General features: G+C 45.3%; 1 protein-coding gene across 4 annotated transcripts in view; it reads right to left on the minus strand.

The window, feature by feature from the left end:
- Window positions 1-305: 305 nt before the first annotated feature.
- Window positions 306-24,682, minus strand: part of LOC123934390 (A-kinase anchor protein 17B-like) — a 29,288-nt gene continuing 4,911 nt past the window's right edge. For 2 of the 4 annotated variants that reach the window (XM_045994457.1, XM_045994455.1), the window contains 5 exons: window positions 23,068-23,172; window positions 10,071-10,838; window positions 8,550-8,677; window positions 6,826-7,093; window positions 306-4,870 (listed from right to left, as the gene is read on the minus strand). In XM_045994457.1, coding sequence (XP_045850413.1) covers window positions 3,242-4,870; window positions 6,826-7,093; window positions 8,550-8,677; window positions 10,071-10,823 — 2,778 coding nt within the window. In that variant the 5' untranslated portion in view covers window positions 10,824-10,838; window positions 23,068-23,172 and the 3' untranslated portion in view covers window positions 306-3,241. Of the gene's footprint in view, window positions 4,871-6,288; window positions 7,094-8,549; window positions 8,678-10,070; window positions 10,839-23,067; window positions 23,173-24,682 lie in introns of those variants that run through there. The other 2 variants (XR_006816792.1, XM_045994458.1) reach the window with 2 other exon arrangements.

Consider the following 24,682-nt stretch of genomic DNA (forward strand, 5'->3'; position numbering starts at 1 on the left):
GGGTCCATTTCGCTGCCTTCTAAGATGATTGATGAAACCTTTGCCGAAGGGAGGACAGTCTTCAGTCCAAATACTGTTATTTCAATTTATCCAAAATGAAGATAAAACCGTGATCTCCAGGTGCATGAGCTCTGACATAGTCCGTTCCCAGACCTCGGCATCACGGAGGGAAAAGTCATGTAGACGCCTATCGAAACCGGATGTGTGTGTCTCTTTTCATGGAAAATGCTGGAGACGTGTGACATCCTAGCCAGCGTGCGTGGCAAATGAACAGGCTCTAGTCACCTTGACCATTTTATTTTTAATATATCTGAAAATTAAATATGTACTATTTCTCTAACAATGCAAATGAGACACAGGGTCGGCATCAGGAATGCAAAGCAGCTTACTACAAGTAGAAACTCAGCCCCCGCCCCGTGGGATTATTAGCATTTATTTAAAACATTTAGACAGTTTCGCAACAAATAAAAATACATTTATTTGGTTCTTACTTTCAAAATTACCAGGTTATGTGGCTTTCTACCTGAGAAATTCAAACAAATTGAACAAAAAGACATCGACAGGTTTTTAGTTTTCTTGAAGCGCTATTAGCAGCACATACAAGGGAAACACAAGAAAACGCCTATTTAAAAAGACAGAGTTTAAAGTTCAGGCCCTTACTTACTTAATAGGTCATAGAAAAATGATATGAGAAAATACTCTTGCACCACTTAAAGAACAGCACAATGAAGAAGAACAATGTTAATTAATAGAAAGTGATCACAATATTTTCGGTTCTATTTCATCCCTTACTAAGCCATTCATTCCACTGAAAAGTACAGGATAAATTGTTCTCTTCCTCATTTAAGGCCTACACACACACACACACACACACACACATACACACACACACACAAAGGTTTATTCAAATCTAAAACGCATTACCACAAGACATATAAAAATCCAAAGTTTTACAGAACGTAAACATGAAACCAGTATTTTTACTTACTTCTAGGCCCCAGGATGGTATTTAGCAAACAAACAAAACCAGACAAAATATTAGAAGTGACTTAGCACCGGTTCTATTATCCCCCCCCCCAAAAAAAATTGCACATGCTGTATTCTGTAATTTATTTTTTTTTATGTCCGGTTACTGAGCAGCAAATTGTTTTCATGCCCAAAAATCTCTGCAAAGAAAAATTATCGAATGGCAGAAGAAATGAAGATTTGTTTTCAAAACAAGCACAACTGCTTTCCATTACAAACTCATAATGTTCTTTGTTTCAGTGGCATGAAACATGAAAAAAAATAAGGAGCAAGGGTCTCACCGGAGGAGAAAAAAGTACCTAGTTACCAAAAGTTGTCTGACAAAACACAAGCTTTTAGCACTTTAAAAGGCTACTCTGGACAACAGTACTTTGAACATTAATAGTCCTTGCTAGTCCTTAGAGGAGAAAAGGCACTCACCCCATGAGCCATTTTTCAGATGTGACAAGCCAAGCCTAGTGGTGATGGTAGTCACTAGCTTGAAGTGGAACTGAACACGAGGAAGCCCACAAATCATTCGTTGGTTACCGTCTCGTTAATAATAAGCATGACCTGCTACGTTAACATTCATTTTTTTGAACTTCTGCAGGAACTAGCGTATCTCTATTAAACGCGGTTAGAAGAGATCAATGAAACAATGTGTGGTTCTTACTTTTGGTGAATTAGAAGATCTCGTGGCCCCTTCAGCTATCAGGCTGCTCAAGGGGCTGGTTCTGAACACAGGACATGCCTCGTCATTCAGGGCAACCCCACTGACTGGCATCCCACCCTTGGCCCTACCGGCTGGTACTTTTCTACAGAACATCAAGTTAAGACTGAAATGAACCACGCCCTATGAAAACGTGGCCTTCCACTACTTCTGTGAATGGAAATCTCCGTCTCCTGCCACAGCCAGTCTAACCTCATTGATGTCATCCACTGCCCGAGTCAGGTATAAGGTTTGTTGGGGGGAAAAAAAGAAGGTCATCTACTGCCTCTGGGGTCCTAAATCCTATATAAGGCAGAAGGAATCAGCCGAGCTTTCAATAGAACATGCACTGCATTGAGATGTAAGTCTTTACGAATCTATAAAATATCTCCATTTAAAAACATATTCAAGAAGTCCAAAACCAGTAGGTAAAAAGATAAATTGCTTCTGTTAAGAGATTACAAATCCTACACACACACCGATTTTTCCCCAGCTAGAAAACTAGGGCTTTGCCCTTGACTCCTCCTAACTCCATGGCATTACAGAGGATCGAGGAGGCACTTGTTCGTGTTTGATAAGAGTCAGTTTGGGAATAGTCAGTGGCTTTTTACAAACTGATGTCACCCAACCCTGAGTGAAAGGATTACAGAACCTGAAATGGATTACTGCCATGTCCCAGCTTCCGAAGAGCCATTCCTGGTGCCCCGGGATCTTTCCATCATGCCTTTTGCAAATCCCACTGGTTATTTTGCTTCAGTGCTCTTGCTTTTCGACAATGGAATGACATGGGATGCTTCTAAAAACAGCTCTGTGAATGGTCCACTATCTGTTTAAGCCTCAAGAGACAATCCAAGGCCCTTTCTGTGGATTGTTCCGAGTTTTGTTTCACAAAGGACAATTCTTTAGAGTACTGTGAACACACTGATGAAATTAATTTCCTCCTGGTGGGCGGTCATGAAACCATCGGTATCACAAACGAGTCTGTAATGTGTCCTAACTGTCATGTCTTCTGCTACTACCTGTCGGTATGTCTGTGTAAAAGGAAAGTTTTGTGGCCGCACCTGGCGTTTCTGACCAAATCCGAGCACGTGTGAAAAGATCCTAGTTCAGCTGCCGTTGTCCCCTTTGAAGGTAACTGACACTAAATGATGGTGTTCTAACAGCTAGAGAGCCGCAAGGGGGCTATTGACTCCACGCCATGTCATTTGCTTTCTGGCTGGCACCCGTCTCAGGTTGCAGCCGAACTGTAGAAAAGTCTGTCCTTGGATCAAGCTGTACAGGCATGTGGTTTTACCAACCCTTGGAATCTGGATGTTTCTTATTTCCAAAGTTTGCCAACACACCTGCAGTCATTTATGCTTTATACTTTGGTGAGGGAAACGAGGTTTTACCTTTGACCTTGCCCAAGCTTTTAAGTGCTGCTCTCTTGCTCTGTAGTTCCTAACTACATTAGCTGTATTTGGTTTTAAGTGTTCTATCCTGCACGTTGTTTGCGGAGAATGAGGGTGTTTCTGATCTATGAGGCCTTTAAAACATTTGAAAATACAAAGAACTAGCGTAGCCATTTCCAAAATAGCTTCCATAGTCGAGGTGCTCCTGACTGTCACGTCTAATATAATAATTACGGGAATTCAGCATGGGATCTCTAGAATGCGTGTGTCTTTTAAACCTTCTGACCTCCTGGTTATATTCTGACTTCCATGGGGTCTCTCTTCTTTGAGGCAAATTCCCCACGTAGAAAACGTGAGCACTTTTTGCTGATGCTCCGGGCACATGAGCGGACCCGTAGTTCGCCTGCCGGCCGGGTGTGCTGTCACTAAGCCTCCTCCTCTTCCTTGTGATGTGGTCTAACAGACCACCAGGACCTGATCCGCCGAGCAAGTATTTGGGGACTGCTGTTGGCCTCCTTTTGCCGGTGCTCTTCTCACCTCTAATGGAATGGTTTTCGCCCTCAAGCCACGAACATCTCCGTTTATACTTGGACCTCTCGCCTGGTTTCCCCAGCTTGGGTTTGGAGGAGCTGTGCTCCCCATGGCGGCTCCACTTTGCATACAAGGCCTGCGGACTTGCCCTAATTTCTCGATCACTAGTGGGGAGGTCGTCATCATCAAGAGATCTTTTTTCTGGGGAGCTATCATATGTGGCCACAGACCTCTCTTCCTCCTCTTTGTTTACGCTAAGGATTTCACTGAAGCATTCAGAATCACTACTGATTTCCTCTAAGAAATCTGTCAACTCCAGATCTAAGTCGGCTGACCTCCTAGGTGAGGACACTTGGCTGTGACTTGGGGAGTTAGAATCTCTGAGCTGGTAAGCTTGCATCTTTTCTAACAGATGGCTGTTTCCATCAGCTGGGGACAGGTGACCACTAGCTTCACCGGCTGTGTCCTTGCAAAGATTTTTCAACTCCTCGGCACATTCTTTGGCATAATCCACTTTTCCTCTCTTTTGTGGTTTAAGCTCAGGATCCTGAGTACAAATCTCAGATGGGTAGTCATCTTCTTGAACCCGTTCTCTCGCTGCCAGGTTTTGCATTTGGCTCGGACTGGTGGAGCGATGCTTCCGTTTTCTCAGATTGATCTGAAATCCGTTTCCCTTAGCACGGACAGCCCTCTGCCACTGACATGGGCTTGCTAGATGACTTGGTTCTAGGCAAATGCGGGCATACTCTGGAGTTTGATAATAGTTTAATAGGTAATCAATAAATTCATCTGTTTCATAGATCTTCTGTTTCTTGCCGTGGTCTGGCTCAGATAATCTGGAAGCATTGGATTTGTTAGAACTGCACTGGTCTTCTCCCTCAAGAGACTGATCTTGAATCATCACATTCTGCAAAGAATTCTGGTCAGAGACCAAACTGTGACCGTAGCCCTCGGTTAATAATTTTCCAGTTCTCTCTTTTCTAGCTGAGAATCTTATTTTTTTTCTCCCAAGGTGGTGGGAAGATTTACGTAAGTGAGCCCTAGTTCTTTTCTTCATTTTTTGTTTTCCTTTATTGTCTGACTTGGCAACCTGATATTTTGGCATTTCCTCCTGATTTTGAAGATAGTGGGTGTTTAACTCTTCTTGCTTCAGCATTTCCCGTGTGTTCCCTGGAGCCTGGTTCACTTTGGGGCTTGCATCATCTACCCCCTGTGGGTTAAACTGTGTGGATCCCTTTAAAGAGAAAGGTGAAAAATCTCACATGAAAAACCTCACAGTGCAACAATCTCAAAGAAGACGGGGGTTTCTGGCATGGTTCTGAAGAGGTTTCTAACATGTAAGGTAGATCCAAATTAGGAGCGATATTGCCCGGAGGAAAGAGGAGGTACGGGATTCGATCTCTCAGGCGAACGTGAGCTGTGTTTCTGAGGTCTGTGTGCACGACTTACGTACCTTCAAAGCACATGACCACTTTTTTTTTTCAAAATTTGTTCACAAACTGGTGAGCACTTCTGGTTCCAGGTCTTAGGCTAGGGGCTGGGGATAGTGAGAGGAATAAGAAATGCTCTACAGCCTTCCCAGAAAATCCTAGAACAGGAAATATGTGTCTCAAAGGGAATCAGCTGGCTTATAAGACAGCCTGCCTGTTTGTCAGCCCAGTCTCTTCCCATGGGTTAGCTGGAAAGGATGTCCCTGAGCTGGCCCCCCTTCTCCTGCTTCAGTTGGAAGAGAGGCTGCAGGTAGAAAGTGTGGCCATGGCAATAGGTCTGCCTATGCCGTCTGCTCTGCAGAACCGCAGGCAGGTGAAAGGTGGCCCATGGGCCCCAGCCCGTTGGGAGCGATCACACTGTGCTCTCGCTGACCCGGGGGCGCACCTCGGGACAGTGCCTAGCCGTGACCCAGGATTTGAACCTGGGGGCTGTGTCATCAATGTCAGGCCCCATCAATGGAAGGCAAGAGTTAATTAGGCACCACATACATTTAAGGAGACAAATTCTTAGAAAGGAGTCACCCGGGGGCCTGGGTGGCTCAGTTGGCTAAACAACTGCCTTCAGCTCAGGTCATGATCCTGAAGTCCTAGGATCACGTCTCACACTGGGCTCCCTGCTCAGCGGGGAGTCTGCTTCTCCCTCTGACCTCTCCCCTCTCATGCCCTCTCTCTCTCAAATACATAAATAAAATCTTTTAAAAAATGGTTTAAGTGGCCAATTTAAAGAAAGAAAGAAAGAAAGGAGTCACCCCCGGAGGTCGTTACAGTAAATTAAAAGATCCAGTGAGACTTATTGTGAGTGTAAATGTGAGGTTCTTCTGACCCTGACTTCACTAAGTCTGGCTGCCCGCACTCATGAAAGGCCGGAAATGCAGATAGCCGTCAAAGTCCCTCTATCTGATCCTGATGTCACTCACTCTGCATATCTGAAAACCCTGAAGATGCATTTTTTAAAAATATTTTATTTATTTATTTGACAGAGATCACAAGTAGACAGAGAGGCAGGCAGAGAGAGAGGAGAAAGCAGGCTCCCCGCTGAGCAGAGAGCCCTATGCGGGGCTTGATCCCAGGACCCTGGGATCATGACCTGAGCTGAAGGCAGAGGCTTTAACTCACTGAGCCACCCAGGCGCCCCTGAAGATGCATTTTTAAATGAACCGCCTAGGAACCTTTCTGGCCTTTCCTCTGGGCCATCTGCAGAGTCTGATTATCTTTAGGAGGTCAGTAAAGTGGGGCAAAGAAACAAACAAACAACAATTTAAAAAAAACCCTGAAATGGTTTTTTTTCCCAAAATGGAAAACTCTCCAAACCAAACAAATTGCTCCGTGATGTCAGAAATTCCTTAGCCAACAGTTGAAGACCAGACTAACGGGAGCTCGCTACACAAAGGTCTCTGTCCAAGGCTCTTCCTTCCCATCCAGACCCGTTACAGATGAATGGATGAGTTGAGTTAAGGGAAGACTCCTACCAACCTCACACCCATGCCATCCATCCCCCGCCCCTCCCCGGAGCATGAGGGGCCTAGAAGGATAGATTCACTAGCTATCCTGCTCTGGGATGCACCGTCCCAAGACCGCAGGGCTGAGACAGCCTGTTGAAGACAAACCCCAAAGAAGGCAAACGATCTTCCACGGAGTCAATTTCAAATGGGCCACAGCTTCAGTGTCAAAGTGCGTCTCCGAGCGATCAGGTACCTACCGACAGTGAAGACGGATGGAGCAAGAACCTTACAGCAATTTTCCTCAAGAGAACCCGCAGCAGCCGGAGGGCCTCCACCCGCCTCTGGGCCAGCAAGTACTTCCTCTCCTCCCACTCCTCCGAAGAGTCCGGCTCCCGGGCGCAGTCCACCGGGGCTGGTGCCTTCGGTTTCCTCCGCCGGTGTCTGTCTCTCTCTTTCGGGCCTCGTCTCCTCATCCTGGCCTTCTTCCTCTTTTCCTGGGCTCTCCTCTCCTCCTCTTTTCTTTTTCTGGACAACGATTAAGAGTCAGTCATTCCGATTCATGGATTAGGCACCGGCTCTCCTTCCAGCTCCTCCCCCACTGCCGCAGGGAGGGCGGATCGGTTAGGTTTCCCGGAATCACGCACTGCCAACCCCGGGGTCTGACATGGACAACTTAGGGACTAAGACACCACGGGCGCATCAGTCCAAGGGGAAGGACCCAGAACTGAGCTGGTCAGTTAGAAGCATGTACAGGAGAGAGTATATAAAAAGAAGGCTACAGAATTCAAAGAAGGGGCTTCTCAAAGTCCCCACTTTGTCAAACCACCAGCAGTCCAGCTTGTGGATTTAGCCGTCACAGCCGTCATTTCATTTCTCTCGAGATCAAAAAGCTTCCATGGAGTTGATTTCTATAGGCTTACTAAAGGAATAAAAAGGGGAAGTCAAGGTACTCAGAAACTCTCACGGCTGAGTACGGTCCTTGGTGCCTATGACCTAACACAGGACACTGGCATAGAAGAATGTGGGCTGTTGTCCCAAAAATCCAACTGTTTTGCTTGGGCCTTTATGAACCGTGGCGAAGGGGAAGGAAGGGACAATTACCTGAGTGAGGACTTCGCCAGAAGCTGGAAGATTATCTCAACTACATGTTTAGTCTGGAAATTTGGGAGGATAGTTGCCTTGACCGCGCTCAAACTCTGGCCGAGTTTCACAGACATGATCTCAAGCAACTCCTATTCACCCCACCAGCCAAAAAAAATGAAAGGCACACGGAAGGGGACTCTTTATCTCCTTTTTTGAATAACTATAATTTACACGAAAGACTGAAAGAATAAACACGTGAGGGGAAGGGCCAAGAGGCCAAACTGGTTTTGAGAGCCCATTTGTACTTCTTGGCAAACCTTCGGCAATCCAATAGCCCTTTCTAGGCTCAAGTCCCTAAATTAGAAAACAAGGATAAGCTCAAAGAAATCAATATGGAGGCTCCTCAAATTCACCAACAGAACTTAAGCCAACAAGAAACAGAAGGCCAAGAAATCCATGCCTTCCCGCTGAGGGGCTGGTTTGACTGTCGACCATTATGTGGAAGAAAATCTCTCCCCAACCTAAAAGGAATTTTTTTCCATTTTAAATTCATAGGCAAGGTAAACTTGGGCAAATTGGGGGTGAACGGGTCAACTTTTTAATTGGGCAGGCTAGGATTTTCACTGTAAAAGCCGGGATCCCTTTATTTATTTATTTTTTTGAATCATTTCTTCCCAGGTATCTTAATCTAGCTCGTTACCTATTGTCCCTGAGAAGTTGTTTTTTAAGCTTCTCGTCTTTCAACCATATTTTGGTCTTGTAATAGCACAGCCGGAAGACTGTACCAATTCGGCCACTCCCACCTCAATGTCACCCATCGAGGGCAGCCATTCACCCGAAGGGATAAGCCCACACGTCAGAAGTGAAAACACCCCTTGGTCAACGTCAGTCGCCTCACCTTGCAGCCTCTTCCTCATCTCGCTTTACTTTTTTCCTTTCTTCCTCCAGCTCTTGTAACTTCAGCCTTTCCTGATTTCTCCTCCTGATAGCCCCTTCGCTGAAGTGTTTGGTCGTGTCAAACATAACCTGTGCACAAAACAATTCAGACTCTAATTAGGAAAGTCTGCCCGAGGCCTGGGTGTTGTCCCAGGCCAGTGGGATGAAACCAGTGTGTATTGAACAATTCAAAACTCGAAGAATTCAAAATGTCCTCTCCCCATTACTGTTCCACTGTTTCCTGGGCACCTACCCAACAGCTCTGTGGGTTCTAGAACCGTCTTTGGCAGAACCTTTCAGGAGCTCTCACATGGCCCCATCACTGAGTCATTATGGGCACAGGCTGTGAGGGATGTGAATTAATTACCTCGGGCTTGTTATAAAAATCAACTGAGTACAGGTATTTTAGTCGCCAGAGACCAAAAAGGGCAATAAATAAAGAAAGAAATAAATATTTTAAATGTGGGGGGTGGGGGTAGAGGAAGGATTGGGGAAGAAAGATTCAAGAGAACTGACCTACTGGGATCCGAGATTGGACTGTAGTGATTACTGAGCTACTTTGCAAATCCCCAAAATAAAGTAAAAGTCCTCTCGAGGCGCTCCAAGAGAATTTGCTTGAAAAATAAAAGGAGGTAAAAATAGCCCTTTAAATGTGCACAAGAAGGCTAAACACCAAATTCATGATCATAGCCACCTCTGCAGGGAGGGAGGGAGGGAGATGGTGTCTAATCTAACAGAGGATGTTTTCCGGCCAGTGGGTACCTGGGTGGTCACTAAAGCACGTGTTTTATCTTTTTTCTGGCTGAATAGCTCATAATTTAAAAAAAGATATATTTTAACATAAGTAGTTTCACACATCTCACGCACACACAGACACACACGCACACGTAGGAAGCTACTGAAGGCGAAAGTCCAAATTCATGCTCAAGGCTAAGTGAGAGAATATGGAATGTTTAGCCACATCTTTTCCTCTGCTGGAGTAAGGGTGGCCTGACTGGAGAGACAGGACGATCTCAAAAGGAAAGGATCCCAGTTTCCTGAGATTATGTTCCAGTAATTCACCTGACAGACATTTCTGAAAATGCAACCTGTTGCCCCCAAGAGTAAAGAGGGGTAAACTGCTCTCCTGTGGGGTCAAACTGCATGGATCCTCTCTCTCTCTGAGCAACTCATCAGGTGGAACAAGCCTAGGAGATAGCTCTATAAGGGTCAGAGGAATTCCTCAGCGTCCCAAGAAGTTGGCGCAGAGCCCCGGATGATAAGAAACATCCCTTCCAAACCACGGTTGGCAGAAGAAAGTCCACATCAGGATTAGTTTTCTTCTTAAACATCCGTTTCTGAATGACAGTAAAAATCTCTACATCAGCCATCGCTCAGAGCCTAATGGGAGGTCTAAGGAAATTTGTTCTAGAGGCTTCCTAACAGCTTTTGCTCGGGACCACCTGAACAGTGGGAAATGAAAGAAATCCTGGCTCCTTCTTACCTTGATGTTACAGGCCAGAGCTTTCCCATCATCTCCTTTCAGCATCAGCTTCATCCCTCGAAGGGACTCCATGGCTTTCGCGAAGTCCGTCGACTCCTGGTACTGTACGAAGGCCTCAAATGTCTGCAAGCCGAAGCTGAAACCCCCAAAGTTTCCACCGGTCATCACTTCCCTGTAGGGGTCCAGCATAGGGATGTCCACATTCTTGATCTTTCCAAAGCTCTCAAAGACCACCCGAAGGATCTCTTCACAGGGCTTCTCCCCGCTGGAACCTTTGGGCGCAAACCATTTGCAGGGCAAGCCAGCGAAATAGATAGAATCCGGGCTCTTATCCTGGTCCTGCTCTTCGGCCCCATCGCTCACCGAGGCCTCCTTTTCCCTGGGGAAGCGTTCCCACTCTCCCTGGGCATCTGTAGCCACGACTCTTAAGTCTGTTTTCAAGCCATTCAGCTTGATGATCTTCCCGTGTAACTTGGCCTTCAAGATCTGAACCAGACTGCGTGTCTCGGCCTCGCCCTCGAATCGGATGAAGTCCTTTGTGCTCTTGGAGAGCCGAACGGTGGTGAACTGGTCAGGGCAAATCAGGCTCTTCAGCTGGTCCAGAACTTCCCAGTTGGAGAAGGGCCTCGTCGGCTCTGAGCTTTCTGGGAGCAAGACATTGATCATCAGTTTTGCGATGGGCTTGAGGTAGAGGTGCTGAGCGGCACACAGCTCCGTGGCCTCGGAGTTATCGTACACCACGGTGACCGTCATGGTAGCCCCGGAAACCTGGGAGGACCAAAGAGAACACTTTCATACAGATGGCACAAAACACAGACTTGGATCTTGAATGGTGCTAGCACTCCCAGACTTCCGCTCAATCAGTAAGGGAAAGAGTACTCTGGGGAGAACCGAGACAATAGCATCCGTTTGCTTACTGGGTTTCCGAGCTTTCCAAGAGTTTCCATATACAGTGAACTCTTGAACAGTACGGGGGCGAGGGGCACCAACCCCCCAACCCCCGTGCAGTCCAAAATCCATGTATAACTTGTGACTCCCCCCAACACTTCACTCCTAATAGCCTGCTATGGACCGGAAGCCTTACCGATAACAGAAACAATGGACTAACAGCCACTGGGTATGTTACACGCATGCTATTCGGTATTCTTACAATGAAGTAAGTGAGAGAAAAGAACGTGTTTTTTGTTTTCTAAAGATTTTATTTATTTATTTGAGAGAGAGTGTGAGAGAGAATGAGCATGAGAAGTGGGAGGGTCAGCGGGAGAAGCAGACTCCCTGCCGAGCAGAGAGCCCGATATGGGACTGGATCCTGGGACTCCAGGATCATGACCCAAGCCGAAGGCAGTCGCTTAACCAACTGAGCCACCCAGGCATCCCAGAAAAGAACATGTTATTAAGAGAACCATAAGGAAGGGAGAGAAAAATGGGGGTGCCTGGCTGGCTTTGTCAGTGGAGTGTGTCACTCTTGACCTCAGTGTCGTGAGTTCGAACCCCACGTTGGGGGTAGAGATCACTTTTTTTAAAAATTCATAAGGAAAAATACATTTACACCATTGTATTTATCGAAAAAAAACCCACATATAAGTGGACCTGTGCAGTTCAAACTCATGCGTTTCCAAGGGTCAACTGTACTGCGGTTCAGCTTCCTTCACAGAAAAATAGAGATTCTAGGATTTCCAAGAGGATTTGTTGAGCAAGTACATGTGAAATCCTTAGAATAGTGCCTGGTACAAGGGAATTTCTCAACAAACACAAGCTATGTTGATTATTTATTCATGGCAATAGTCTCACTCTTTCTCATCTGATTCGTGAAGCAACCTGTGAGTAGGCATTGTCATGCCTGTTTTTACAGATGGGGAAATTCACACAGATTCAGGAAAATGAAATGACATGCCCACACATTGAGACCGCAGGATGCCAAGTCTGTTGAGTGAGAGATCTCAAAGGCAGAATCCCGTAAGAACTGGCTGGGGGTGCTACAGAAACAGGGCATTCACGAACATGCACCTGGCCTTGCATCCTAGGTCCTACGTGGACACATGGGCTCGGATGCCTCCAGTCTATTGACATGAACTAAACCGAACTCTAAGTTCAAGTCCAGGGGAGACAACCTCCTCTAATGAGTGACCAAATGAATTTGCCCTCTATTCTGGGACTGGAAAACCCCCCAAACATGAGTACTGGCTAGCATTTCCTATTAACAAACTTTCTCAAGCTGCCCCGAGGTGAGTAAGATCGCTAATACTGGGAATTGAGGATTTCTACTCCTATTTGCTGACTTCAGAGAGCACTTCCCAATAAAGGAGTTCCTCCTAAAGTGTATATATTTGGAGTCCATATAACCTGAGCTTCTCACTAATGTCAACTTCAGAGAGGCTTAGACACAAACATATACGGGTAGCTGATGGAAATTCTAACACAAAATTTACTATTAAATCTTAGTTAACTTTATAGGTCCATAATTTTAAAAAATTTTATTTAAATTCAATTTAGTTCATATATAGTGTGTATTATTCGTTTCAGGGGTAGAATTTAGTGATTCATCAGTTGCATATAATAAGCCATTTACAAAATAACTGTCCATAAAGGACAAGCCATATCAATTTCCTTGAGTTTGTATAAGCTGGTTTTTTTTTAAAGGCCTCCAAAGACTGTATCTAAGATACTAAGGTACTAAGAATTCTTATAATAGCAACACTGAACTGGGATGTTATGAAAACAAGCATGTTTTCTTTCTCCAAAAACATTATCGAAATAGCAAAACGAAGAAGAAAATTCAGTTAGTTTGCTGCAATTTGCAACCTAAAAAAGAGTTAACGCTAACCTCCTTTAGGAGAAAAATTAATTTGATATCCAACTACCATATACTGAACTCCAAAATTTATCTATAGTCAATGGGTATTTGTTTATACAACCTAGTTTAAAGCAACGCCTTTTTTAAAAGATTTTATTTATTTATTTGAGAGAGGGAAAGTGAGAGAGAGCACGAGATAGGGGAGGGCCAGAGGGAGGAGCAGAGTCCCCCGCTGAAAGACTAGACCCTGGGACCCCAGGATCATGACCCCGAGCCGAAGACGTTTAACCGACTGAGCCACCCAGGCGCCCTTAAAGCAACAGCTTTTTTAAAAAAAACTTCCAGAAAAAAATAAACACAAAGTTACCACTTCAAAGTAATCAGGTTTGTCATGCCCTTCCCACTTATTCCAGTGCTTTGCCTTTGTGTTAAACATCTCAGAATGTTTCCTTTCGGATGGATTTCAAAGTCTGGGTTACAGTCTTTTAAATAGTCTTGATGGATGTCAATTTTGAAATTCTTTTTCTCATGGCTTTGATATTTAGAAATTGTCAACAATTACCTAGAATCAAGAATGTTGCATAAAATGGGTAACTATAAAAAGCAAACTGATTTTCTGGCCACCTGGGTGGCTCAGTCAGTCAAGCATCTGCCTTTGGCTCAGGTCATGAACCCGGAGTCCCAGGATCAAGTCCCACATCCGGCTCGCCGCTCAGCAGGGAGTCTGCTTCTCCCTCTGACCTTCCCCCCTCTCCTGCTTTTTCTCTCTCTGTCTCTCAGATAAATAAATAAAATCTTTTAAAGACTGATTTTCTTAATTGGCTTATAACCACGCCCCCCCCCTTAAAAGGAGATTCTAATAAAGGCTCTAATTCTTTCTTTTTTAATTCGTTCATACATCGTTGAATGAGTTTAGAGCTTTGAAAGATGATACCTCTGAAGGACAACATTCATTTGAATGTCATGGTAGAACAGTTACAAAAATAATCCCAGGTTACCACCCAGCCCCATAGCCACACTCTGCAATGAGACTTCAAGTCATCGCTACTGAGAGATAGAATCTATTTTCCCCCAGTTTTTGAATGTAAGCTGGCTTTCCCCCCCAACACACACCGCTAGAATGTGGCAAAAGTGACAGAATGCCAGTTTTAGGCCTAGGTCTCAAGTGGCCCTTAATCTCCTGGAACCTCCTGGCATGAGCACAGGCCTGAGCTGGCCTGCTGGAGGATTCTGGACCAAATGGAAAAGAGCCCCCTGGTGGCAGATGAGGCATCCTCATTGAGCCAGACCCTGGCCAACCCACCACCTGACCATGAACCCCTGAGCGAGCCCAACAGTCCAGCCAACCTACAGACCTGGGAGAAATAATAAATCACTATTATTTAAGCCACTAAGTTTGGGGCTGGTTTGTTACACAATAGCTAACGGATACAAACATCTAGCTCTTAATTAGTTTCAAGATACACAATTCCACTTAGTAGTTTTTACACAAATGAATACAAATAATAAAAACCAATTTCTGGGAGAGTTTTGGGGAGAAAAACACAGGAACCTTCATATCTTGCTTGAGATAATGTACATCATTCTTTCCTAGAATGATTTAGCAAAACAAACCAAGACTCATAAAAAGGCTCATCTCCTCGGATCAAGAAACCTGCTCTAGAAACTTATCCTAGAAAAATAATCAAAAATGAGAAAAAAACATGGGGCGCCTGGCTGGCTTAGTAGGTAAAACGTGTGACTCTAGATCTTAGGGTGTGATTTCAAGCCCCATGTTGGGCATGGAGCCTACTTTAAAAGACAAAATGCTCAAAGCTAAAAAAAAAAATGCTCAAAGCTGCTTATTACAGTGTCATTTGGATATAATTTTGTCCAAACCATGTATATATGGGAACAAAGTCCAGAAATTGTTATGACTTTTTGTAGAGTAGTTTTAATAAAATGTTCTGCTATAATGTAATCCAACTTTCAACTGATGTGTTTTTAGTCACTCATTTCAAAGTATAAATGGATCTTATTTAAAAAGTTCTTCTGGGGGCGCCTGAGTGGCTCAGTGGGTTAAAGCCACTGCCTTCAGCTCAGGTCATGATCCCAGCGTCCTGGGATCGAGCCCCACATTGGGCTCTCTGCTCAGCGAGGAGCCTGCTTCCTCCTCTCTCTCTCTGCCTGCCTCTCTGCCTACTTGAAATCTCTGTCAAATAAATAAATAAAATATTTAAAAAAAAAAAAAGTTCTTCTGCTTAAGGGACACCTGGGTGGCTCAGTCGTTGAGCGTCTGCCTTCAGTTCAGGTCATGATCCCAGGGTCCTAGGATCGAGCCCCACATGGGGCTCCCTGCTGGGTGGGAAGCCTGCTTCTCCCTCTCCCCCTCCCCACTTGTATTCCCTCTCTCACTGTCTCTCTCTGTCGAATAAATAAATAAAATCTTTTAAAAAATAAAAATAAAAAGTTCTTCTGCTTAAAATTATTCACAAAGACTACTAAAAATCATCACTTTTTGAGATTTACTGTATGCCCCATGTCCCTCACGAGGGTGATTTCTACAGACTAAAGCAAGTGTCTATATTTTAGCCAGATGTCTCCATTTTCCTGCAATGTCAAAAAGGCTCTTATCAAATTTGGAGAGAAATGAGTCAAATACTATGGCAGGTGTAGATGAGCTCTTCTTGGGATGAGAAAACAAAGAACCAATCACCATGGGAAGTCAACATTTGGCAGTCACTTAGTAGAGGAGGCCTCAGCAAGAAGACAGGAGCAGCCAGACACGTCGGAGTGAAGAAAGAGGGTTAGTCAGTGGTATTAACTATTCCTAAGAGGCCAGGTAAGATGAGAATGGAGAAACATCCACTGAATTTTTTAAAATTTATTTTTAAGTAGTCCCTACACCCAACGTGGGACTCGAACTCACAACCCTGAGATCAAGGGCCACATGCTCCACCGAATGAGCCGGCCAGGTGCCCCAAGAAGTGTCCACTGAATTTTGCAGCATAGAGGCTGGTGAGGGCAAAAACCCAAATTATAGTAAGTTGAAGTTTTAAAAAGTAGAGAAGCAGGGAGAGTGTGTGGATTATGATTTTAGGAAATGGAGCAGGAGTGCTTGGCTGGCTTAGTCAGAAGAGCATGGGACTCTTGATCTCGGGGTTGTGAGTTCAAGCCCCACATTGGGCAGAGAGCTCACTATTTAAAAAAAAAAAAAAGGAAAAAAAGAAGGAGAGAGAAAGAAAGGGGGCAATATTAGGGGCATGTTACAGGGTCAGTTGAGGCTTTAAGGATCAGGGGATATACTGGATGAGAAAGTGATTTGGATTTTAACTTGCTACGTACGTGTAAAGAGAAATCCAGAAAGAAGATGGCCAGGGACACAGCCCTGGGGAACACCCTCATTCAGAGAGTGGGCGAAGAGACTCAGAGGTGTTCAGCTCGAGACAGATGGGCATGTCTTCTGCTCTGTGTGCTTCCTTTGGTGCTGGGGTTTTAAGAAGAATTGCCTGGATTCCCTGACCTCAAGCACTTTATGGTCTGTCGCTGTGTTTCACAAAATACAGTCGTGTGAATCACCTGCATCCAGATAGGCTCATCTTTTTTTTAAAATTTATTTATTTGACAGAGAGACAGTGAGGGCAGGAATGCAAGCAAGGGGAGCAGGAGAGGGAGAAGCAGGCTTCCCACCGAGCCGGGAGCCCGATGCAGGGCTCGATCCCAGGACCCTGAGATTATGACCTGAGCCAAAGGCAGACACTAAATGACTGAGCCACCCAGGGCCCCTCCGGATAGGCTTGTCTTAAATAAAAATTCCAGGGTCCCGCCTCAGGCCTCCTGAGTCAGAGTTTCAGGGAATGATGCCAAGAATTGGAATAATCTTAAACTCATGCTGTACTGTTCTAGACATGTTTTGTTTATGAAGGGTCTTACCATAATTTCTAGAACCGTTCCTCTCGTGGAGGGTCTGGATTATTTTCACTTTGTTTCCCTTGTGGACACTGAGGTAGTACCCAGCATAGGGATAAGACTGTGGGTTCCAGAGCAGCACTGCTGGGATTTAAGCCCCAACTCTTATCACTTGCCAGCTCTGTGATTCGGGACAAACTGTGTAAGTCCTCTATACTTCGGTGTGTTTGTTTTAGTATAAGTATCACAATCACGGTGTGTAAGTTAGCTGATGCAAGGACTAACAGGGTAAATAATTGTAATGTGCTTAAAATGGTGCCCGGCACACAGTAAGCACTTAATAAATGTGGGCCATTATTATGATTATTAATACGTATCTTTGTGAATCTAGAGTCAGACTTCTGTTGAACTATTGCCCTAGGATAAAATTCCAGGATGGGATGACGGCATACGTTCCTTGGTGACAGACGGGGACAATACTTGTTGTGGTAAGCACTGAGTAGAGAATTGGTGAATCGATATGTTGTATACCTGAAGCTAATATACCATGGTATGTTAATTACACTACAATTAAAAACTTGTAGAATATATATATATATAGAGAGAGAGAGAACGCGCACATGTGCATGCGGGGTGGGGGGCAGAGGGGTGCACCCAGGTGGTGCAGTCAGTTAAGTATCTGACTCTTGATTTCAGCGCTCAGGTCATGATCTCAGGGTCATGAGATCGAGCCCCGTATCGGGCTCCACACTGGGTGTGGCACCTGCTTGAGATTCTCTCTCTCCCTCTCCCTCTGCGCCCCTCTCTCTACTATAGATATATCTATATAGGACCTAGTCTATACCAAGAAGTAGGCTTTTGGGGCGCCTGGGTGGCTCGGTGGGTTGGGCCGCTGCCTTCGGCGCAGGTCAAGATCCCAGGGTCCTGGGATCGAGTCCCGCATCGGGCTCTCTGCTCAGCAGGGAGCCTGCTTCTACCCTGCTCCCTCTCTCTCTGCCTGCCTCTCTGCCTACTTGTGATCTCTGTCAAATAAATAAAATCTTAAAAAAAAAAAAAAAAAGAAGTAGGCTTTTTACGTATGTCATGGATTCAATGGCTTCCATGCTATAGTGATGTCACTGGTGACTTCTGACAGATCACTAAAAATTAACTAGACAGTGCCTAGCTTATAGGTGCCCAATAATTCCGGTTGTGATGCTTTTTCCTTAAGGAGACCTCAGCCAAAACTAACAAAAACAAAGGGAGAAGAGGATTGCCACCATGAAGACAGGAAGGAGAGACAGAGGGAGGAGGAAGAAGGAGAAGGGACATGAAGAGGGAAGAAAGAAGAAAGGAAGGAAGGGAGGGAGGACGGGAGGGAGGACTACTTCTGTACTTCCTAACATGGAAGGATGCCGGTGATACTTATTACAGGGAAAAATTAAAAGCAAGTTACAAGACTGGGAGCCTGGGTGACTCAGTCGGTGAAGCGTCTGCCTTCCACTCAGGTCATGGTCCCAGGGTCCTGGGATCAAGTCCTGCGAGGAGTCTGCTCCTCCCTCTGCCCCTCCCCCTCCTCATGCTCTTTCTCTCAAATAAATAAATAAAATCTTTGGGAAAAAAAACCAAGTTGCAGGATAATAATGTACAATGTGATCTTGTTTTTTAAAAGTAATATAAAAAAGTAATGAAATATCAGTCCACATGCATGGGTGTGTCCATGCCTTCTACACACAAAGTCTGTGAAGAGGGACATCCCATTGTGAACACTATTTCCCTGGGAAATGAACTGACAGTAGAGGAGAGGAATGGGTTTGCCCTTTTCACTCTGTACGCTTATTGCTTTGATTTTGGGGTACTTGCAATAAGCATGTGTTCATTTTGTATTAAAACTGTTTTGTGGGCACCTGGGTGGCTCAGTGGGTTAAGCCGCTGCCTTCGGCTCAGGTCATGATCTCAGGGTCCTGGGATCGAGTCCCACATCGGGCTCTCTGCTCAGCGGAGAGCCTGCTTCCCTTCCTCTCTCTCTACCTGCCTCTCTTGTGATTTCTCTCTGTCAAATAAATAAATAAAATCTTTAAAAAAAATTTTTTTAAACTGTTTTGTGTTTTGGGTTTTTAAAAAAATTTTTAAGTAGGTTCCATACCCCACGTGGGGCTTGAACTCACAACCCTGAGATTAAGAGTCACACGCTCTACAGACTGAGCCAGCCCAATGCCCACAGCTAATATTAAAATTGTTTATGAAAAAGAGGAAACTCACATGATGATAAACAATGAAAAGTAAGCAGTTCACAGCTGCTGATCTAAACTTGCCCAGAAAGGATCAAAACAGTCATGAAACAGCATCTCCCTTCTCCAGTCGGAGATACCCCTCCATCTGCCATCACCAGAAAGGCCCACAGGCACCTGCGCCCACAACCAAAAGTCTATGTGGGTTATGACCGAAGCCTGGAAGATTAGAACTTCGGATAACGAGGAAGCACTTGGCCATGTTTCATAACATAACACACTGCATTTGTACTAAAACACTTTGATGAGTTTTGACCTAGGTTCACAAACCTACGGAACCATCACCGCAATCAAGACAGTGAAAACGCTCACCAACCCCTGGTAGTTCCTCATGCCCCTTCATAACCCTTCCCCCACACCCAGCAACCACTGATCTGGCTGCAGAATGTTTAAGTCACAACTGGTTTATTTTAGAGCAAAAGCACACAGATGTTTCTGGAAAACACTCAGAGTTACATCTAGTACTCAACTAACAGATGCTTTCTTCAAAGTCACGATAGTTTCTCAACTCCAAGTTTCAATGTGCCAAGTCCCTGAATCTAGTTAAAACTGCAGAGGGCCCATGGGTGCTGGAGTCACTGAGTATGCGCAGGAAGGAGGCCACTTGCTGAGCTGAGCACCGGGTGTTGTATGCAACTGACGAATCCCTAAATTCTACCCCTGAAACTAATAATATACTGTATGCTAACTAAATTGAATTTAAATAAAAAAATGTTTTAAAAAGCTGTAAAATAGATCTAAGAAGGCTTATGCTTTCCCCCATACAATCCCTGTCTTTGACCCTGTTTAAACCAAGTAAATATTCAGAAGACAATCTGTTCTAAATGAGATAATTATTTAGTAGAATAAATAGAATATAGCTCCATACTGTATGCATATTTAGACACAGGAATATAACTAGATCTAGTTAAAATAGATGGAATCACTGAGATCAAGTTGTTAGGCCATGACAAAATTGGTTCTCTAGCACAACCTAATTGGCTTTAAATTCCCCTTTCATATATCTGTGCTTCCACTGACAGCGATGGTAGAATTCACTGACAATTTTCCCGTCATTTTCACCCATCACTGTCAGCAGCCCGGATCACTTTATTCGACAAAGGTTTGAGAGCTTTGTATCAACCAAGCCCAGATGGCAAGGAATGCCATAATTAGGCCTCCACAGATTTTGGAAAGCTGAATATTAATAAAAAATGTTAACTCTTCTCACATTCCCTTATGTACCACTATGACCTCCCCAATCTCCCCCTCTACCCCGCCCCATGCCCACACCTTTCTTCTAGTCCTGTGATTAAAAGCAACACTTCTGGGGCGCCTGGGTGGCTCAGTGGGTTAAAGCCTCTGCCTTCGGCTCAGGTCATGATCTCGGGGTCCTGGGATCAAGCTCCCCCTTAGGCTCTCTGCTCAGCAGGGAGCCTGCTTCCTCCTCTCTCTCTGCCTGCTTCTCTGCCTACTTGTGATCTCTGTCTGTCAAATAAATAAATAAAATCTTGAAAAAATAAAAGCAGACTTCTGAGGACGCTTACTCTTCAACACCTTTGCAGGGTCAAACAAGAGCTCCTCCAACCTTCAAAAACGATAGTCATTCAGTAACGTTTACACTGCGTACATTCCAGCCGTATCTTGTGTAAACAGGCATTTTGCGCAACCTGCTCCCAATGCCAGAACGTTTCTAGCACATTCGCAAAGAAAAAGACTGCTTTCTCTAGTCACCCGTCTGCCTCATCCTTCTTGTCTCCATACCTAGTGGCAACACTGACCAAACAGCATAGGATAAGAGAATAGAAAAAAAGAAACTGGTCTTGAGATGTCTCCACAAGCGTAAAAAGGTTCTTTTGACCAGCAGTGAATATTCCAGAAATTCTGCCAGGTCTGCATCCAAAGCCACTCTGACACCTTCTTTCACTTAAGAAGATACTCAGAGAGAGTCCTCTGCTCTGCCTCAGGCTTTTTTTTTTTAAGATTTTTATTCATTTTATTTGACAGAAAGAGAGACAGTGAGAGAGGGAACACAAACAGGGGGAGTGGGAGAGCGAAAAGCAGGCTCCCCACTGAGCAGGGAGCCCCACGCAGGGCTCAATCCCAGGACCCCAAGATCATGACCTGAGCCGAAGGCAGACGCTTAACAACGGAGCCACCCAGGCACCCATGTCTTGGGGCTTTTAGATCAGAAGTATAACTTTACAACCTTAAAAGCATTTCAATAATAAGCTAAGGATGTGTCATTCACCCTCTCTTGTTTTTCCTCACACTCATAAATATTTGCCGTCAGAGTGCTAGAAAGGCCGCATCAACGAGCCGTGTTTTTTTAAAAACAGTGGAGGGGGGCGCCTGGGTGGCTCAGTGGGTTAAAGCCACTGCCTTCGGCTCAGGTCATGATCCCAGGGTCCTGGGATCGAGCCTCACATCGGGCTCTCTACTCAGCAGGGAGCCTGCTTCCCATCTCTCTCTCTGCCTGCCTCTCTGCCTACTTGTGATCTCTCTGTCAAATAAATAAATAAAATCTAAAAAAAAATTAAAAAAAAAAAAACAAAACAGTGGAGGGGCGCCTGGGTGGCTCAGTGGGTTGAAGCCTCTGCCTTCGGCTCAGGTCATGATCCCGGGTTCCTGGGATTGAGCCCCGCATCGGGCTTTCTGCTCGGCAGGACGCCTGCTTCCTCCTCTCTCTCTCTGTCTGCCTCTCTGCCTACTTATGATCTCGGTCTGTCAAATAAATAAATAAAAATCTTAAAAAAAAAACAGTGGAAAAAAAAAGGAAATGGACGATCTGCACAACTGCATATCCTCTGTTTCCTTCCAGGCCTCTGAACTTTAAAGTTAGTCATTTTGAACACATGTAAGATGGATAAGATTATATCAACGTATTTATAGTCAGTGGGGCAGCCAAAATGTATTCAGGTCAAAGCCCCCTGGCCACTTTCCAGTTTCCCGGCTAGTACAGAGTCGCAGAGACTCTTGAACAAAGAGAAGTATTCCCTAGCTCTCTAGTCAAGAGGTCACAGATAAACATTCACGTGTCTGACGCGTCATTAACCCAAACCACAACTTTCAAACTGAGGCTGACCGTATGGTCTGATCTTGACATAATCAAAGATCACATCATTAAAATGAGTGGCACTCAGAGTCGCAATAGCAGGAACAGAGCCCATACGGGGCCCATCAGATGACTGCAAATCAAGATGGTCCCAGCGGGCTTAGTGGGCCACTGGGGGCTTTGGGGACAGAGAGAAAGGGACTTCTGGGGACCCACAGCCATGCAGCAATGATAAATTAGTGATGACCACAGGATTCTGGAGTCCTGCTGAGGGAGAATCTCAATGAAGATCTGCTCTAAGGGAGAGTTCAGTTGGAACATTTTTTTAAATTATTAAGTTTCAGCTGTATGACCCTGTCATTTGACATCTGTTTGCACTACAAAGTGACGGGTCCCAAAAATCTTATTACCATCCATCACCCTACACTTGGCCCCGGGCACCCCTTTTGCTCCTCTCCCATCCCCCTTCCCCTCTCGTAACCACTCATCTGTTCTCTATATCTAGGAATTTGGTTTTGCTTTGTTTTATTCTGCTTGTCTTCGTGTGGCTTGGTTTTTAGATTCGACTTATAAGTGGTATCAAAGTGTATTTGTCTTTCTCCTTCTGACTTACTTCACTGAGCATAATATCCTCCAGGTCCATCCACGTTGTAAAATGGCAAGATCTCATTCCTTTTTATGGCTGAGTAGTATTCCTGTGTGTGTGCGTGTACATGCACATGAGTCTCTCCTGCTATCCCGTGCCTGTTACGGGACAGGTTTTGCCTATCCCGTGCGTCTCATGACATCACCTCTGTTTTCCTTCTCGGGGTTACCCTTCTCATCTGAAAATGACCAGCAAAATCCCCACCTGCCCGTCGCCCCCTACAGGGGAAAAGCAAGCCTTACATGGGACGGGGCTTCGCCCAACTGAGCAGTTCCTGAGAGCCGCAGTTATCTCCCAACCTTTTCATAATCCCAAGGCGAACTTATTTGACCACAAGTCCTACAGAAGACGATATTCCCCAATACCTTCTGGTGGGAATGTGATCAAGGAAGGACCGACTGGAGAAGTCACAGTTCGTGGGAACTCATCATGGTAGCCTGCTACGTCGTGGCATCTGAACCGCGGGGACACTGTCAGAGAGAAAGGGGAATGAAGTCAAAAGCAGGTGAAATGGTCTGAAAGAATAAGGCACCTGGATATTGATGACTTTGGGCACAGAGAGCACTGAGATTTACAGCTGTGCTTACAGACCATCATGATCTCGCTTTTGTACCTGTTTAATAGCGATTCCAGACAGCGACATGGTCAACGTGCTTCTCCTTTTCCATGGCCGCCACAAATTTCCATGGAAATTCTATATAGGGAGAAGCTCTATATGGAAGTACTGGAGAGACTTGCTGTGTATTTGGTTAGCTAATTCCCCATCTCTGGGGATTTGCATTTTCTAATTATTCTTTTTTTTTAAGATTTTATTTATTTATTTGACAGAGACACAGCAAAAGAGGGAACACAAGCAAGGAGAGTGGGGGAGGGAGAAGCAGGCTTCCCACTGAGCAAGGAGCCCGATGCAGGGCTCGATCCCAGGACGCTGGGATTACGACCCAAGCCAAAGACAGATGCCAAATGACTGAGCCACCCAGGCGCCCCCCAACTGTTCTTTTTGACTGAAAGAGCACTCCTTCCAAAGGGGTACCACTGCTACTCTATTCTACTGCCATGGGAAAGGGGACCACTACAAACTTCTTTGTTCACGTCTCTTAACACATCGTTTCCTCAAAACATGTCACCATGTCGAAGGGCAGGAATGGGCTTATATAGCTCATGACAGATTGGCCAACGGATCCTGTGAAAGATGACAGCACTTTACCGTGACATCAGCAGTATTAAAGGGCCCACCTGAAATGACTTGAGTTTGCACTTCATTTTTTATGCTTTTAAATAGAAATCAAAGGTTGGATCCCAGCCCATGTTGGTAATCCACAGCCTGTTCGATGTCCCAAGCTGAAGGTCCCATTCACCTCCCAAGCTAATAAGTACAACAGAACTCTTAAGTTCCATGGCCCCGCGACCTGTTCTCTGCCCTCGCTTGCCCCCCCACACCCAGGGATTCCCACGTCCCTAACCAGAGCCACCCTCCTCCCAGGCGCTCAGGCTCGAAACCAGGAGCTGTCCCTCCCTTCCCCTCACATTCGACCTTTGAGCCGAGTCCTCCTGACCCCAGCTTTGCCACATTCCAGGACCACATCCACCACTGCAGCTGCCCCCACACCCAGCTGGGGTGCAAGCCCGTGTCATCTGGAATGTGGCTTACTGCCACAGCCTCCCAACTAGTCTCTCCTGCTATCCTGCCCCCACAGAGTCTCTGCTAAGTGACAGGCAAAATGATTTTTTTTTAAACCTCCAAATCAGATCGTGTCACTCTGTTCAAAACCCTCCGATGCTTTCTCATCATGCTCCGAACACCATTCAAACTGCTTACCCTCAAAAGCCAGGCCCTGCTCACCCCTTCTACTCATTTTGTACCCTTCTCCCCTACTGCTCTGGATCTCTGGCTTAAATATCACCTCCTCAGAGAAGCCCTCCCTGAGCACTATCTTAAACAGCCCAGCTCCCCTGCCTCACCCTCAACCCCGATGGAGC

This window comes from Meles meles, chromosome X (genome assembly GCF_922984935.1).
Source record: "Meles meles chromosome X, mMelMel3.1 paternal haplotype, whole genome shotgun sequence".
NCBI classification, from domain to species: domain Eukaryota; kingdom Metazoa; phylum Chordata; class Mammalia; order Carnivora; family Mustelidae; genus Meles; species Meles meles.